Source organism: Palaemon carinicauda, chromosome 14, assembly GCF_036898095.1.
Source record: "Palaemon carinicauda isolate YSFRI2023 chromosome 14, ASM3689809v2, whole genome shotgun sequence".
NCBI lineage: Eukaryota > Metazoa > Arthropoda > Malacostraca > Decapoda > Palaemonidae > Palaemon > Palaemon carinicauda.
Window position 1 is genome coordinate 122,049,558 of NC_090738.1, and position 17,500 is coordinate 122,067,057.

General features: G+C 36.7%; 1 protein-coding gene across 1 annotated transcript in view; it reads left to right on the plus strand.

Annotated features, from left to right (window-relative positions):
* Nucleotides 1–564: 564 nt before the first annotated feature.
* The window catches only part of LOC137653305 (4-galactosyl-N-acetylglucosaminide 3-alpha-L-fucosyltransferase FUT6-like), a 17,011-nt gene continuing 75 nt past the window's right edge, over nucleotides 565–17,500 (plus strand). Inside the window, exons 1-5 of the mRNA XM_068386675.1 lie at nucleotides 565–745; nucleotides 9,356–9,464; nucleotides 9,718–9,853; nucleotides 16,365–17,084; nucleotides 17,337–17,500. The exon at nucleotides 17,337–17,500 is cut by the window's right edge and continues 75 nt beyond it. Coding sequence (XP_068242776.1) covers nucleotides 625–745; nucleotides 9,356–9,464; nucleotides 9,718–9,853; nucleotides 16,365–17,084; nucleotides 17,337–17,500 — 1,250 coding nt within the window. The 5' untranslated portion in view covers nucleotides 565–624. The remainder of the gene's footprint in view (nucleotides 746–9,355; nucleotides 9,465–9,717; nucleotides 9,854–16,364; nucleotides 17,085–17,336) is intronic.

The following is a 17,500-nucleotide window of genomic DNA, read 5'->3' on the forward strand; positions in this document are numbered from 1 at the left end:
TAGATATGACCTAAGACATCGCTATGAAACAGAAGAGATTGTACAAAATTGGCTTGATGGCGCAAAAATGTAATCACAGTGGTGCTCTGAAATGGAAAAATGAACTTCCTGGATTGTTTTGCAGTGGAGGGAAAGTTAGGCTGCCTTTGTTAAAAAGGCAGATATACTCTTTGGAATAGCTATAACGCAGGAAATGTTTCATTTTCACAGTTGCAGTTTCCACAAATTAAATATTGGGTGATGAGTATTTAGGTGTTAAAAAACATGAGGTTAAGAATAACTCATCACAAAGATAACTTACAAGAATCGACCAGTTGCATATACTGGTATTGCTTTTTAATCCTACACCCGGGCATCGCCAGGTATCTCTACTAGTAAGACATAGAAATGGAGTGAAATATTACTCGTGTTTCACTACCTCGGGAAACTGAAGTATCCTCACACTGGTCCATTAAATCCTGAAATCATAGCAAGATGTCCAGAAAAATTTTATGCCTAATGTTTCCTTTTGCTTCTGTTTTAGCAGCTTATTTTCTTCTTCTTTTTCAGCCAAATCTACAGAATCCAAAACAGCTGAAAATAAAAAAATCCGAAATTCATAGAACTGGGAGCTTTGTGTACTCCATGGAGGTAAAGAAGCTGTTGGTGTCTTTGATTATATGTGGATTATCCTTCTACATGCTTTTGAAAATCTCTCTTGTTACGGTAGATACAAAGAGAGCTCCAAAATTCTTTATAAGCAAAGGTGAATATGCAACAAGCTCTTTTTTAATTTAGAACAGAGATTTGTTTGTCATATGATTTAATCTGTAGTTATATCTAATATTTTCTTTAACCCCACATATGCCATGCTACTCAAATCAGTATACACAATGTCTGCTTGAATGTGCGTCTCCTAGTTTCCCAGTCTTGTCTCATTCCATCAATGATATTGGTTGGAAGCGAGAATAGAAAATATAAAAGAGATTATTTGAGTTGTACTAGTATTATGAAATTAAAGAGCAGATGTAGGCATAGAAGAGGAAGGAGAGGGTGATGAAAATAACATAAGGGAAAAGACGAAATGTATCAGTAATAAGGGGAGGAGAAAGTACTGTAGATGGAACATCAGTGAAAAAATTTAATGGGTTTTCACGGAAAGTAATTGTACAGAGTATATATATATATATATATATATATATATATATATATATATATATATATATATATATATATATATATATATATATATATATATGTGTGTGTGTGTGTGTGTGTGTGTGTATGTGTTTGTGTGTATTACAGCTGGTGAATTACATAAATTCCAGAGCTCCAAGCTAACCTGCTTTATTTTACATAAATCTGTTATACTTGAGAAATACCAGAGCTCTGAGAATATTACGCAATTCCCAGACAACAATATATAGGAACACTTAATATCCAAAGTTCTCTTACGTTACTCAAAACAAACTCGGGGTGAATACTTTACTTGAACTATTCTAAACCAACCTCTTACTTCGGTTCTTAGTCAGGGATTACGAGCAAATACTGAGAAGAATATTGGTGATCGAATTAATACACACTTTACAAAAATAAATATATTCTATAAAAGTTGCAACAGCAATATACATGAATTAACTCCAAAAATAAATCACTCGAAATATTAAATCTGAACTAAATCTTGGACTAAGACAAGAAAATGTTACTCAATGAAAATTATACAATCACTTGTTTTACTGGAATTAATTCATGAAAATATTTAATATTGAGAATCAATGAAAAGAGTTAACACTTAAACAGCTAATGATTAAACACTAAATGAAATTTACGTCTTTTGGTTCACAACAAAGTTCAGAACAGTTATGCAAAATGCTTAATGTACTTCACTGTTTAACTTAAATCTCACAGGGCCAGTTACAAAAATTTATGTTAGATGTACTTACAGTAACATACTACACTTGATTTAAAATTCAATTAATTCCACCAACATTTAAACAACACTGTAGGCGATATACGTTGGGTAAAATCTTATTCACGTTTGAGAGGACACACACTTGAGAGGAGAGAAGCTGCTGCTTATTCATTCCTAGGGTCTATATTTATTGACTTAATACTTCTAGAATTTTCTAATAGATCGTTCTTGTGGCGTGAGGACAAGGCTCTAGCGGCGTGAGGCTGCCAACTTAGTAAATTTGAAGAAGTGGTACTAACCTTGCTTGCAAGGCAACCCTCTCTCAGCTAACTCCACCCATCTACCTCATGTGATAATAAAAAAATAATAAACCTAATTTAAGAAATTTCATGCCTTTTCTAACCACATGGAAAAATAAAAAATGACGTAATCCCTCGTGCTATTACCTCATGTGTGTGATACAGCATAGCTAAACAAGTTTACATAAGACTTTGTAACAACACTACATGAAATGAATAGTTAATTCTTATAAATAACGTAAATTTACATATACTTAACTGAATGAAAATACAATAAATGAATGACGAAACTCTTTATGTAATTTACATACATTTACTTAATCCTACATGATTGGAGCTCATCTTACGAGCTGGCATTACATCTCTTAAATACACAAAAAAAAAAAATGCATGAATGGAATATTTACTCTTAGTGCTGGTAGCTCCTTTTCAACTGTTGAGTATGCTCGTTGATGTTTCTTCAGCTTCAATAACATAAAACAAACAGGGTGAAGAATTCCTTCCATTCCTTCTTGTAAAAGGACAGCTCCAATCCCATTGTTCAATGCATCCACTTGGATCAGAGATTTTGTGTTGAAATCAGGTGCTCACAGTATCGGTTTTGAAGTTAATATGGCTTTTATCCTGTTGAAGAATCCCTGGCACTCGTTGGTCCACACAAATCTTTTCTTGGGGCTAGTCAAATCCATCAAGGGAGCGGCTACAGCCGAAAAACTCGGGCTAAACTGTCGGTAGAGTCCTGCCATCCCTAAAAATCGTAGTAATTGCTTCCTCCTTTGGGGTGGGGGCTGTTGGTAAAGCTTTCCTTATTTCTTCGATGTTAGTGGCTACCGGAGTGAACTGTTTCCTTTCCAAATTCACTCTTCTCTAGGTTCATCATCAGGTATGCTCCTCGCAGCTTTTGAAATACCATTTTCAGGATTCAGAGATGTTCTTCCCAGGTCGATGAGTATATCACATTATCATCAAGATATACGGCTATTCCTTCAATCAATCCTAGAAGGTTATCCATCACTTGTTGAAAGGTAGCGGGTGCGTTCGTTAGACCAAATTGAATGACGGCATATTAATATAACCGAAACGGGGTTATAAAGGCTGATAACAATTTTGCATTGTCGTCCAAAGGAATTTGATAATGGACTTTTAACAAGTCGATCTTGGAGACGAACCTTGCTCGTCCGATATTGTAAAGTAGTTAGTGGATGAGCGGCAATGGATAATCATCGGCCACACTGATCGAAATCAACTTTTGTTAGTCCATACACATGCTGAAAGATCTGTCTGCTTTCTTCACGAGCAAGCATGGAGAACTGTAAGGGCTAGAACTTTGTTCTGCTAATCCGTTTTCTAACAAATAGTCCACTTCTTTTCTCATGACTTCTTGTTGATACGACAGTCGATAAGCGTGTTCCTTGAATGGTCTTTCCGATGTTTTAAGGTATATCTCATGCTTCATTAAGTTAGTTCATTTTGGAACATCCGGGACAATTTCAGGGATACTTCTAATTAATTGGCTTAATTTCTCTTGCTGCTTCTGGTTCAAATAAGTTAATGTCTTTCCGAAGTTCCGAATGATGGATGAATTGTTCACTTTGCTTACCTCCTCTACCTAATAACCATCGTTGTCTTTCGTGGATGGTAGGGTTTGCACCATACACACCTGTAAAGCTTCAGTCTCGTCTTCACTTAAACATGGTTTCAGTAGGTTAATGTGTACTTTCCTTTGACTTTTCCTTCTTCCTGGGGTTTTGATAATGTAGGTCAGGACACTGATCTTCTCTAAAAACCTGAAAGGTCTTCGGAACTTATTGGTGCGTGGGAGTCTCCTTATCAATAAGAAAACTAACGCCTGTTGTCCTACCACAAACTGTCTGCCCTTACTTTTCGTATCAAACCTTTTCTCCATTTTGCTTGACTCGTTTTCAGGTTTTCTATGGAAAATTTCCTTATCTCGCCGATCCTTTTCCTCAAATTCTTGATATATTCTCCATCTGATTCTTCTTGATCCTTTCATTTTTCTGCTAACATTTTAATCTGTCCTCGTACATCTCGTCCGAACACCATTTCATTCGGGCTACAGTCCTTGCTTTCTTGATAAGCATTATGTGCCTCAAATAACATCAACGGCAGTCCGATGTCCCATTCATTCCCTGTTTTGTTGCAGTACTTCGTTAACATCCTTTTCAAAGTTCAATGAAACCTCTCTAATGCACCTTGGGTCTCTGGATAGTAGTTGTTTCACATCCAACAGTTTCATCACGTCCTGAAACAATTTTGATGTGAAATTTGTTCCTTGGTCACTTTGAACAATTTCCGGAATACCAAACTTAGTAAAAAAGTCTAGTAACTTCTTGGCGATTATTTTGGCACTGATGTTCCAGATGGGTGTGGCTTCTGGGTATCTTGTCACTGGACACATCAAGGTTAATATATATTAGTAGCTTAAAAAATCGTCCTTGGTAATGGTCCCACAATGTCGATCGTTACGTTGCTAAACAGTTCTCCTTGTTCACTTGAATTATTATTATTATCATTATTATTATTATTACTTGCTAAGCTACAACCCTAGTTGGAAAAGCAGGATGCTATAAGCCCAGGGGCTCCAACAGGGAAAATAGCTCAGTGAGGAAAGGAAACAAGGAAAATTAAATATTTTAAGAACAGTAACAATATTGAAATAAATATTTTCTATATAAACTATAAAAACTTGAACAAAACAAAAGGAAGAGAAATAAGACAGAATAGTGTGTCTGAGTGTACCCTCAAGCAAGAGAACTCTAGCCCAAAACAGTGGAAGACCATGGTACAGAGGCTATGGCACTAACCAAGACGAGGGAGCTTTCTTAATGTACTCGTTAGGCTTTCCAGCCATCTGACAGACGTGACATGCACGGCAAAAGTGGCTCACGTCCTTATGCATGACAGGCCAGAAAAAGTGTTTCATAATCTTTTCCATCGTCTTCCATATCCCTTGGTGTCCAGTCTCATGCACTACGGCGATGGCCTGTTTTCTCAACGATGCGGGAATCAGTATCTGACGGTATATCCCCCTTCTGGCATTCCCAGGGATATTAGAGGGTCTATGCTTCCTCATACGCAACCCATCTTTAAGATAATAACAGGTGGGAGACTGCTGCACCTCCGTCTCATCTACCACACAGTAAAATAACTCTGTTAACGTCTCATCCTTCCGTTGCAATCCTATCAGCCTTTTCCGACTTACTTGTCCTACTTCTAATGCTGAATTTTCCATTTCTTCCAAATCCATTGCTTCTTTGTCTTGGGTTCTCTCGGGAGTTCTCCTCTTGCGTACTATCATGGGAATTGTCTTCTTCTGGAAACAAATCCCACAAGTTCATCGCTCCTTCGGTTTCTTTTTATTCTTTTGCAGCCAATTTCTTCGTCATACTCCTAGTTGTCACACAACTAGGAAACAGATACGGGTAGGCCGTCTCGAGTTCAGTTGTAGGACTATACTTCAATGGTTTCTCTGTTACAATGGGACAAGGCACAAACGGCGCTCCACTAACTTCATTACCCAGCTGGACTTCTACCCCTTCAACAGCCAATGAATCCTTTACCGCAAAATCAAAATGACCTGTCACCAACTCGCATGACAGTTTCAAATGGCAAATAGGGGTAACCCCCTCACATCCTATTCCCTTCAAAATGACCGAGTCTCCTGTGAGAAACTGTCCCACCAACAGGTGTACACATCGTGTCACCACATGAATGGTTACAACCAGTGTTGTGCAATATCTTGACTAGGGTTTGCTCACTCCATCTATTGCTGCTAACATACCTTCAAAATATATGGTTTAAAGGCATCCAGACTTTTTGGGTTTTTCCTGTTCGTCGTGTAAACGTTAGCTGCTTTATTTTTCTCTTCGTCATTTCCTGATTGTTTCTCCGTCTTCATATTCTGTGAAGTTCAATTATCCTTAACCACTTGGGCGACTGCTTTCGGTTGGTTTGACCAACATTCCTTACTGATATGACCTCTCTTGCCACATTTAAAACAGACAATATTAACCTTGTGCACATCTTACACGATATCTGAAGGAGAAGGATTCAATGATTGTTGCTGTGGTGCTATTGCATTCTACTTTGGAACAGTACCAATGGTACTTCCGCTGTAACTATTGAAGATGCTCACATAGCTATTACTGAACTGGTTTCCATGGTTCTACGAATACTTGACACTTGGTCGGAATGATGGTTGAAACTTCATACTTGAGGAGGGTTTACAACAGATAATATTAAAATATTCACTCAGGGAAGCGGCTTTATCAAGTTTCTTCACCTCCCTCTCTCTCAAATACGTTCGAATATGTTCAGGAATTCCTTGTACATATTGTTCCAGCACTATTAGTTCTTCTAAATCAGCCATATCCCTCACGTTAGCAACCTCTATGTCGTACCTTATAAGCGTAATCCAGGAAAGTAATTTTCTCGTCCTACCTCAAACTTCGGAATCTTTCATTAAATTATTCAGGGGTCATCTGATACACTTGCAGCACGCTCCTCTTCACTTCTTGATACTTCTTTCCTAATGAGAACACTGTGCAATAACACAGACCATTTATCTTCTTTCCATTTCAAAATGATTGAAGAACTCGTTGGATTCTTCTCCTCTAAATTTTGTAATTATCCTCTGGGCATTCGTCACATTAAACACGGGATTGTGCAAAGCATTGGTCATCTCTGTCTGCGTTGCCGACCTTGTACTAGCATTCAGTGGTTCCAATTCCTTTGTGTGTCTCACTTCTTCTATCTCTTTTTCTTCCCGTCTTCTCTCTCTCTCTCTCTTTCTTTTTGTCTTGCTTCTATTTCCATCGCATGTCATGCTTCTTCTCTCTCTTCCTTCCCGCCTTGCTTCCATTTCCCTCGTATGTTTTGCGATCTATCTGGCTTCTTCTCTTTTTTTACTCCCTTTCTCTTTCTCCTGTCATCATCTTCAACTTAATCAAATTCTCTTCCACTGGAATTTATTGAATCTTAGCCTCTACATCCCTTTCTTCTTTCATTCCTTCAGTTCCTAGGTCAGCGGATCATTGCTTCGCTACGAATTCTGCTTCAGCTTCCTCCACCAATTCACGAGCTGCTACAATATCTTCTTCTGACAACCTTCCCGAGTTTATCAACGCTTCTAAGGGTAGACACTTGATTTGGGCTTTAAATCATTCCACTCTTTGCATGGCCACCACATGTCATTTAAATAAAGAGCCACTGAGCTTTAGTTACATTAGCTTCTGACAATTCCTGAACATTTGGGTTTTTCAAAAACTCTTGGATGTTTAGCTTTGCCATCTTGTCTTTTACAAAAAATTTATACCTCTCTAAAAATATATCCTAACAATACACAGAATCCTATCAACACTAAATTGTTCAAACCTTTAATGAAAACACGGCTCTGTTATCACCAATATTTAAAACCGACTCACTTGATCCCAAGGGTCTGGGTACCAAAAAATATATACTATGGTCCCGGGTCTGGGCACCAAAAATATATATTGTATATTTAACGACTGGCAAATTACATAACCTTCCGAGTTCCAAACTCACCTGTTTATTTTTACATAAATCTGTTTTACTTGAAGAAAAATTAATACCCGAGCTCTGAGAAAATTATATAAATCCCAGACAGCAATATATAAAAGCACTGAATATCCAAAGGTCTCTTATATACAATCAAAACAAAACTTAGATATTAATTACTTGAACTTTTCAAAACAACCTCTTACTTTGATTCTTAGTAAGGGATTACAAGAGAGCTCTGTAAGAAATACTGGTATTCGAAATAATACACACTTTTCCAAAATAGATGTTCTATAAAAATTTACAACATTAATAAAGAAAATTATCACCAAAATCAATTACTCGAAATATTAGATCTGAACAAAACCTTAGACTAATATAAGAAAAAGATACTTATGAAAATTATACATCAAATCTGAACAAAACCTTAGACTAATACAAGATAAAGATACTTATGAAAATTATAAAATCACCGGTTTCAATGAAAATTAATTTATAGAAATATTTAATCTTGATATCTAATGGCAATAGTTAGCCTTTAACACTCTAATGATTAAATCCTTAAAGAAATTTACATAAATGTTTATGATACACTTGCATGTTTTTGGATCACACGAGGTAATCGAACAGTTAAGTCAAAATAGATACACTTCACTGTTTTCACCTAGATCTCACAGGACCAGTTAAAAAAATTTATATTAAATGAGTATTTATATTAATATAACACACTGGAAATATTATTCAATGGCTTTATTAATGTTTGAGCACACTACACAAGATATATGTTGGATAGAAATCACTAATCACGTTTGAGTGGGCACACACTAACGCACTTGAGGGGAGAGGATGATGGCTCATTCACAGGGACAGGCTGGATCTCTTCTGCTGCTTACGATTTCCTAGGGGCACATATACAGTATATTGACTTAAAAACTTCTGGATGATTCTAGTAGATCATTCTCATAGCTTGGGGGCAAGGCCTTGCGGCGCCAAAGCTGCAACTAAGTCTATCGAGCAGTGAAAATAACTTCGCTTGCAAGGCAACCCTCTCTCAGCTAACTCGGCTCACCTACCTGCTCAAAACATAAAATAAAAGATAAAACTACCTCTGGAGTTTTCAAGAACATTTCCAGCATATGGAACTAAAACATGAAAACATAAAAAATTACATAATACTTCGTTTTCAAACCTTGTATGGTTTGTATAGCATACTTATACGAGATTACATTAGACTTGGTAACAAAATACGTGAAATAAAAAGTTAATTCTAAAAAAAAATCGTGAATTTACATATATTTACTTGAATGAAAAATACAATTGCATGAACGACGAAAGTCTTACATATTCTACATACAATTACTTAAACCTACAAGAGAGGAACTCACCTGGCTATACACCTTTTAAATACACAAATGAAATACATAAATAAAATATTTACTCTACTCAAGACCAGCCTCGTAAGATATATATATATATATATATATATATATATATATATATATATATATATATATATATATATATATATATATATATATATATGTGTGTGTGTGTGTGTGTGTGTGTGTGTGTGTGTGTGTACACACAGAGTCAATCGATGCTAATTATATCTATTTTATGTCCCTAGCGCTAAACCATGAAGATGACCTCATCGTTTTTGAAGACAAGATATTTGAGCCTTTGCTGACTCTTTATAAACAGAAAGCTGCTGGCAAATTAGCTCCAGAGAAGAAGAAGTAAGTATTGCTTCGAGTGTTTTACTTCTATGGGTTTGAACACTACACTTAAACACAATTTAGTCAACTTTAGATATTAGGGCTGAGCAAGACTTAGAATACGGTAAGCATTTGATTATTTTTCTTCGGTTTTATATTATTTTGATGCTCCAAAACAGCAAACCTAGTACCATCACTCTATCAACAAGATAGTGATAACTGTAAAAATAAATATAACTTATATCCATCCCTTAATGACCTCTTTTCAATGCAGTTTTAGGAAGGGAAGTATCCCTCGGGTACTGCTCTGGGCAAGACCTTTTTGGGAGTCATACTGGCACGAGCAGACCTCACACATCCGGAATAAACTCTGTCCTCTTCCCTGTGAAGTGATATTTGATGTGAAAAAGGTAATTATGCAGTATTTATTCCATCATTGCCATTTTGGTCTCATTGTAATTCAGAAGATTATATATAAGTGAAGAAGGTGAAAAGAGGTGACTGTAAGAATGAGAGATATGGGTATAGTAGAGTTTTGAACTTATGATTAAAAAGTAATGCAGAGTGACAGAATACACACACTTTAGGGTAAGAATATTGTGTGTTCAGATTAGGAAGAGGTTGTATGTCTGAAGTAATTGGTACAAAGCAGGTATGGTAAAAGTTTGATATTAAAGGGTAAAAACTGTATGTGAAATGCAGAGAAAAAAGACAAGGACACTAATACCTGTGGACTATCATTGACCACTCCACTCGTTGGTCAATTGGAGATTTCCGGGAAAGAGTCCTCGGGGATCATTGCGAGGACATAGTATGCTTTGCTCAGTCACGCCCGAACTTCAGGGCGCTGAAACCAGGCAAAAGCTTCTTTACTGGCGAAGGGAAGCAGTTTCATTGATGCAGCGTGGATAGAGGAGGCAGGTTCGTTGGTTGGTAATCGTCAAAGTGTATTGTGGAGCACCAATGTAGCAGGCTGAAAAGGGTCTTAAGAGAAAGACAGGCTGGGCAAGACTGGTTTATTCAACGACATAACAAGCTCATATACAAACGGTTAAGGATAATATTAACATAAAAACATTAACAATACAAGTGAGCAAGTCCTGAACGCGGACATGGTCCTCGTAGAGGACATACCTCCGCCAAGGTGACCTAGAGCGCCATATGTCCTAGAATCATGAATTGATGTGACTTCGACCTTCACATGACCTTGACCTTCACGTGACCTTCAAGTGACCTTGACCTTCACGTGACCTTGACCTTCACATGACCTTGGCTTCAAGTGACCTTGATCTTCAAATGTACTTGACCTTCACGTGACCTTGACCTTCAGGTGACCTTGACCTTCACGTGACCTTGACCTTCACGTGACCTTGACCTTCAAGTGACCTGCTTGACTTTTGACCTTCAAGTGATCTTTGTTCATTTGCCACTGATACTTAATATGACATTGATATAATGCACCAATATGACCTTGACCTTTGACCTTTATAAATTTGAACATCACCCATGGGTTGCGCCTGGACTAGGACTTCCCTGTTGGCTTATGCAAAAGTCAGTGCTTTATTTCTGTCTCTTGATATGGCCACTTATGTCATAGTGACACCAGTGACCCCTGTGACCTTGACCTTGGGGTGACCTTGACCAAAATTTAATCAGTTCTTCCATACACATTGGGGAACTACTTGGCCAAGTTTGAAGTGATTCCGTGTAGAAATGTGGCCTCTACGTTGTCCACAGACAGACAGACAAACAGAGAAACAAACAAACAAACAAACAAACAAACAGACAAACCGAACCGAAAACATACCCTCCTGGCGGAGGTAATAAAACATGCAATGGCAAGCTTAAACTGGTTCTTCAATTATCGGTGCCTTACCTTATTCCTTATTGCTTTATTCTATGTTTGGGTTCCCCCAGATCCCTCAGTGTGAGGCACCTCGTGTATCCACCAGAGAGTTGCTAATGCATCTTCCGGTGTATTTTGTATCTTCCAGTCTTGGATGGTGTGGGATGCATCTTAGGTATTTATCGAGCTTATTCTTAAACACTTCTACGCTCACTCCCGATATGTTTCTTAGATGAGCTGGCAGCGCATTAGATAGTTGCTGCATTATTGATGCTGGTGCATAGTGGATTAACCTCCTGTGCGCCTTCCTTAGTTTTCTTAGAATAGTTTTGGACACTATTACTCTACCTTGGCTTGCTCTTTCTGATATTTTTAGCTCCATGATGTTTTCAGTAATTCCTTTAATTTGCTTCCATGCTTGTATTATCATGTAGTGTTCTCTTCTCCTTTCTAGACTGTATAGTTTTAAAAATTGCAGTCTTTCCCAGTAGTCAAGGTCCTTAACTTCTTCTATTCTAGCAGTATAGGACCTTTGTACACTCTCTATTTGTGCAATATCCTTGTGGTAGTGTGGGTTCCATATCACATTGCAGTACTCGATTGTACTACGTACATAAGTTTTGTAAAGCATAATCATGTGTTCAGCTTTTCTTCATTTAAAGTGTCTGAATATCATTCCCATTTTTGCTTTACATTTAGCCAACAGTGCTGCTATTTGGTCGTTGCATGAAATATTCCTGTTTAACATTACATCAAGGTCTTTAATTGCTTCCTTGTTTGTGATTGTCTCGTTATTAGGTCCCCTGTATGCACATACCATTCCTTCTCTGTTTCCATAGTTTATCGATTCGAATTTACCGGAGTTAAATACCATCCTATTTATCTCCGCCCATTCATATATTTTGTTTAGATCTCTTTGTAGTGAGTTCCTATCTTCATCACAAGTAATTTCTCTACTTATTCTTGTGTCATCGGCGAAACTTCTCACTACAGAGTTTTTAACATTACAGTCTGTCTGAGATCATAATAACAAACAGCAGTGCAGCTAATACCGTGCCATGTGGCACGCCAGATATTACCTGATCTTCATCTGATTTCTCGTCATTTGCAACCACTATATGTTTTCTTTGCAGAAATTCTTTTACCTATTTTCCTATCTTTCCCACAATATTATGCTTTCTCATTTTTTTCACTAATATATTACGGTCTACCTTGTCAAAGGCTTTTGCAAAATCTAGATAGATCACATCTGTGTCTTTTTCATTTATCATATTTTTGTATGTTTTCATAGTGTGCTATCAGGTGGGTTTGTGTACTTTTTCCGGGCACAAAACTGTGTTGATCTATTTTAGATAAATTATCTTTAACCAAATGATTCATTATTTTCTTTTTTATTACCCTTTCATACACTTTCATAATATGTGATGTTAGACTAACAGGTCTATAATTGCTTGCCTCTAGTCTTGATCCACTTTTGAAAATAGGGGTTATATAAGCTAATTTATGTTTAACATATATCTCGCTCATATCTACAATTTGTCTTAGCAGTGTTGCAAGCGGCTTCGCGATAGTGTGTGCAGTTTTTTTTTTTTAACAAAATCACTGGAACTCCATCTGGTCCGGCTGCCGATCCATTTTTAATTTCGCTTATAGCCTGCATAATATCTGCTTCATTAATATCTATATCCGTTAGACATTCAACATTTTCTTCTCTCATTTCTGTTTCATTATTCTCATTCGCAATTCTTGGCGTGAACTCACTCTTATATTTTTCTTCTAATATGTTACATATTTCCTTTTTTGTATTCGTTAACCGTCCGTCAATTCTTAGAAGGCCTATTTCTAATCTCCCTTTATTCATCTTTTTTGCATAGGAGTGAAGTACTTTGGGTTATTTTTTTTTTTTGATATTTTAAAGTGTCCTTTCTTCTAAGTCCCTTTTTTTCATTTTCTTTCATATAATCTTTTGTTCTGCATTTTCTATCTTACTTTTAATTTCCATCATTTTCCATACATTTTTTTCTTTTGCAAGGTTTTTTTTTCCACTATCTAATTTCCTGAAATAAGATCCTTCTGTCTCTTGGTATGCATGTCTGATGTTTATTGTTTTTTTTCGGTACATATTTTTCAACAATTTTCTCCAGTATTTTGTACGGTAGATCCGTATTTACCTGTATATTATCACTTACGAATACATTTTTCCATTCTTTGTTCAATTCTTCATTTATTTCTAACCATTTTATATTCTTACTCTAAAAATTATATTTGCCATATCCTTCTCATCGTTTTGTGCTTTGATTATCTCTGCGATCACTTGCTTTGGAATGGACTATTAATTCTCTGACACTGGGGTCTGAAATTCCTGTGTTATAAACTATTATTCCTTTAACATAATTCACCTCATTCACAAATACTAAATCTAGGACATTGTCCTTTCTTGTTGGATTGTGGTTTATTTGTTGCATATTATGTTCTAATAGCATATCTTGAAGCTTTTCAAATTGCCTTTCATCTTCTGCGCTACTATTACTCTCTTTTTTATATGTATATATAAAACCACTTTCTTCTATCCTTTCTTTCCAATCAACGAAAGAAAAGTTAAAATCTCCGGATAGGAGTATATCCCAGTCTTTATGGTTTCTACATATATCATCTATTTTTTCTATTATTATGCCAAACTCCTTAGTATTTGGGGGTCTGTAAACTACAATATTCACTAGTTTTTCATATTCAAATTCTACCGCAGTCAATTCACATTCTGTGTTGCTGTATTTTTCACAGACTTTTCCTTGATTTATGTCTCTTCCATATATTACTGTTCCCCCTCGATTCCTATTTGCTCTGTCTGATCTATAAGTTTGGAAACCCTATATCTGGTCATCACTGCCAGTCCCTTGGGAATACCATGTTTGACTTATATCTAATATATCTATTTTTTCAATTTGGGTTAGTTCTTCTAAGAACTCTATTTTCCTTTTTGAGTTAATCGTGACTAAACCCTGTGCATTCATCACTATTATGGTTCGTGTTTCATCCCCATTATTTAATATTGTTAATCATATGGATTCTCCCATGCTTCCTTCCTGTTCTGATATGGTGTTCTTTTCTTCATTTCCAGGAATTCTGCCATTAAAAATCCAACTTTTCTATTATATTTGTTCTTTCGCCTTCATATTTATTTTTGTGTATACCTGCAATTATCCCCATATCTGCACCAACCCCTGGCATTATAGATGCATTTTTTGTAGTTGGGCTCTAATTGTGCATATTTGGGTTGAAAGGCATCATATCTTGGGGCCTTTTGTGCATAGTGTGGTATATACTCGGCTTGTTTTTTTTTTGTGTGTTTCATTTTTGCTTTCATTTTTCTTTTCTGTTTGCTGAGCTTTCTGTCTTTCATTTATGGTTGCAGGATGCATATATCGACAATTTTTGTTGAATTTGCATCCTTTTCCTTCTTTCAGGTTTTTGCATATTTTTGGATGGAGATCTCTGCATTCGTCTCCATGTCCGTCTAAATACGCACATTTACCAAATATTTCATAATTATGGCATATCTTTGGATGGTTGTAGTAGCATCTTTCACCAAATCTGCAATTCCCTCTTTTCAGTGAATCACAGACTATATCTTTCTTTTCTTTTTTTTTCTTGTTCTTGCTCTTCTCTAAAAGTATGTAGGTCCGGGTAGAGTCTCTTGGATCTATTATTTGTTTCCATCTGATAATTTATTTCTTTGTAAGTATGTTGTTGAATGGCATCATATGTTGCATCAATGATTTCCTCTGCATCCTTACACATATCCTGTTCATTTTTCACTTCTTCTTCTTCTTCTTCTTCTTCTTCTTCTTCTTCTTCAACTATATGCAGATTCAGTCTCGACTTAATTATATTTTCTATCGAGACCAAGCATGTTGAACAGAATACCTTTGTGTCTTTATTTTTTATTTTTTGTTGCACTTCAGCGCAAGTAGGATGTGTTGGTACATGACATGCATCGCATTTCCTGATAAGCTGTTGTGGATTAATAATGGAATACCACATCTTACATGTATTGCACCATTTTGGCATTCTTTTTCGCAATACATCAATCAGCATATTCACCATATTGGACTTCTTATTGTTCTTTGAAGGAATGTGTTGATTGATGTAAACTTTCTTTATCACTTGGATCTTCTTTAGAATTTCTTCTATTATTTTGCTGATATTTTCCGCAGACTTGCTCCAGTTTGTTGGATCATATTGTTTCAATATGTCTGCGAATATTTTTCCGTCACACTGGTTGGAGTTACTAGCGACCTCTGTTACCAAATGGTCTAGTTCTTGTTTCGCCAACTCAGGGAATTTACTTTTGCTGATTGCAGCAATGTCCCCCCAAGCTTTACCTGTGTTATAGAGTGCCATCTTGATCAGATTTTTAGTAATTCACAAGATAACTATCCTATGCCGACGTTTTATCCCACTTTTCTGACCTCAAACTAATCACCGACTATTCACGGAAACTTGTAGCTATATTGCACTCGATAGCCTTTTGTTATCTGCGTTAAATCAGCTTATTTATTGGGCCACATAAGTGTACTCACTCACCGGCATACAGAAACACTTGAGAGAGAGAGAGAGAGAGAGAGAGAGAGAGAGAGAGAGAGAGAGAGAGAGAGAGAGAGAGAGAGAGAGCAATCATGAAGTTGCAGTGTATGATGTATGCACGTGTATGAAATACACGTGCATTACAATGGATTGACAGTTTGAGGACTATGGTCAACAGTGATGTAAATAAACACAATACATTTTATCTAAAATATTTGATAGTATATTCCGCGTAATCAAATATAACATAAAAATACCTTCTGGCTTTGCATCCTTGAAACCATATGAAAATACTCATTCAAGACCTTTTATTTAAAATTTAAAGAATTCCAAATCTTACTTCTTTTGTACAATAGTTAATTTCCAAGACCCTTGGAGGCAAGAAAGTTCATGCAGACAACAAAGGTATTAACTGTAGCTCAGCATTCAGGATGAGGAGCTCTATTGAGTAGAGTCACACTGCAGATAACAGATTTTCATATCAATTACAGAAACAGGACGTTGATGCAATAATCATCGAATTAAGAGGGTCAAAAGATACCAAGACAGCGATGGAGGCTCTGGGACCCAGGAATCCTCACCAGCCCTGGATTATGCTGAGTATGGAGTCTCCACCCTTGGCGTCCCCTCAGCACAGATCAGAAATAACTCTTTTCAACGGATTCTTCAACCGAACGATGATGTATCGTAGCGACGCTGATATCATAGTACCTCATGGGTTCGTTGTCAGCAAAGAGGATGCAAAATTGCTTCCTCCCGCTTGGGTAGTACCTCCAGTGTTAGAGCAAGGAAATCAGCTAAGAAAATTAGCCGTAGCTTTCATCTCCAAAAACAATGAACAAGTACATTCTGATCGCCTAGAATATGTGAAAAAATTTCAGAAATATGCCCATATTGATATCTATGGAAAATATGGGACTAAGAAATGTGGCCAATCAATGGTTGTGTCTCATAGATATGACCCCTTGACCGACGAATGCCTGAGAATGGCCGGAGAAAAATACCTCTTTATGTTTTCATTTGAGAACAATTTTTGTAAAGACTACATCACTGAAAAGGTCTACAACTTCCTTCATTATCCAATAGTTCCTGTGGTTCGAGGACTTGCAAACTACTCCTCGTTTCTGCCTCCGAATTCATACATAAACGCGAATGAATACACTCCCAAGGAACTGGCCGAGAAGTTACTGTACTTGCAACGAAATCCTGAGGTAAGATTTTTTTATGATTATTCTTATGTCTGCCATTGTACCTCAAGTAACAAATAGATAAATTCATATCAAACTTATTCCTCTAACTTACACTACAACATCTAGTATTTGCAGAATCTTAATGTATTATTGTTAAAGCTGGTGTGATGGATGCGTTTACGTCAACGGACATAATGTTTTCTCTATGATAATAATGTGGTAAAGTTTCTTACATTAACTTAAATGAATAAACACAAATCTCTTAATTCACAGGAGTACCAGAAATATTTCGCGTGGAAAAATCACTTCCAGCCTTCGACCATCGGAGGAGAGAGAACCTTCTGCCACCTGTGTGCCAGGTTGTATGACCCTCAGATGTACGAGCACCAAGTCATTGAAGACTTTGAAGACTGGTTTGTTTACAAGTCCGAGTGTTG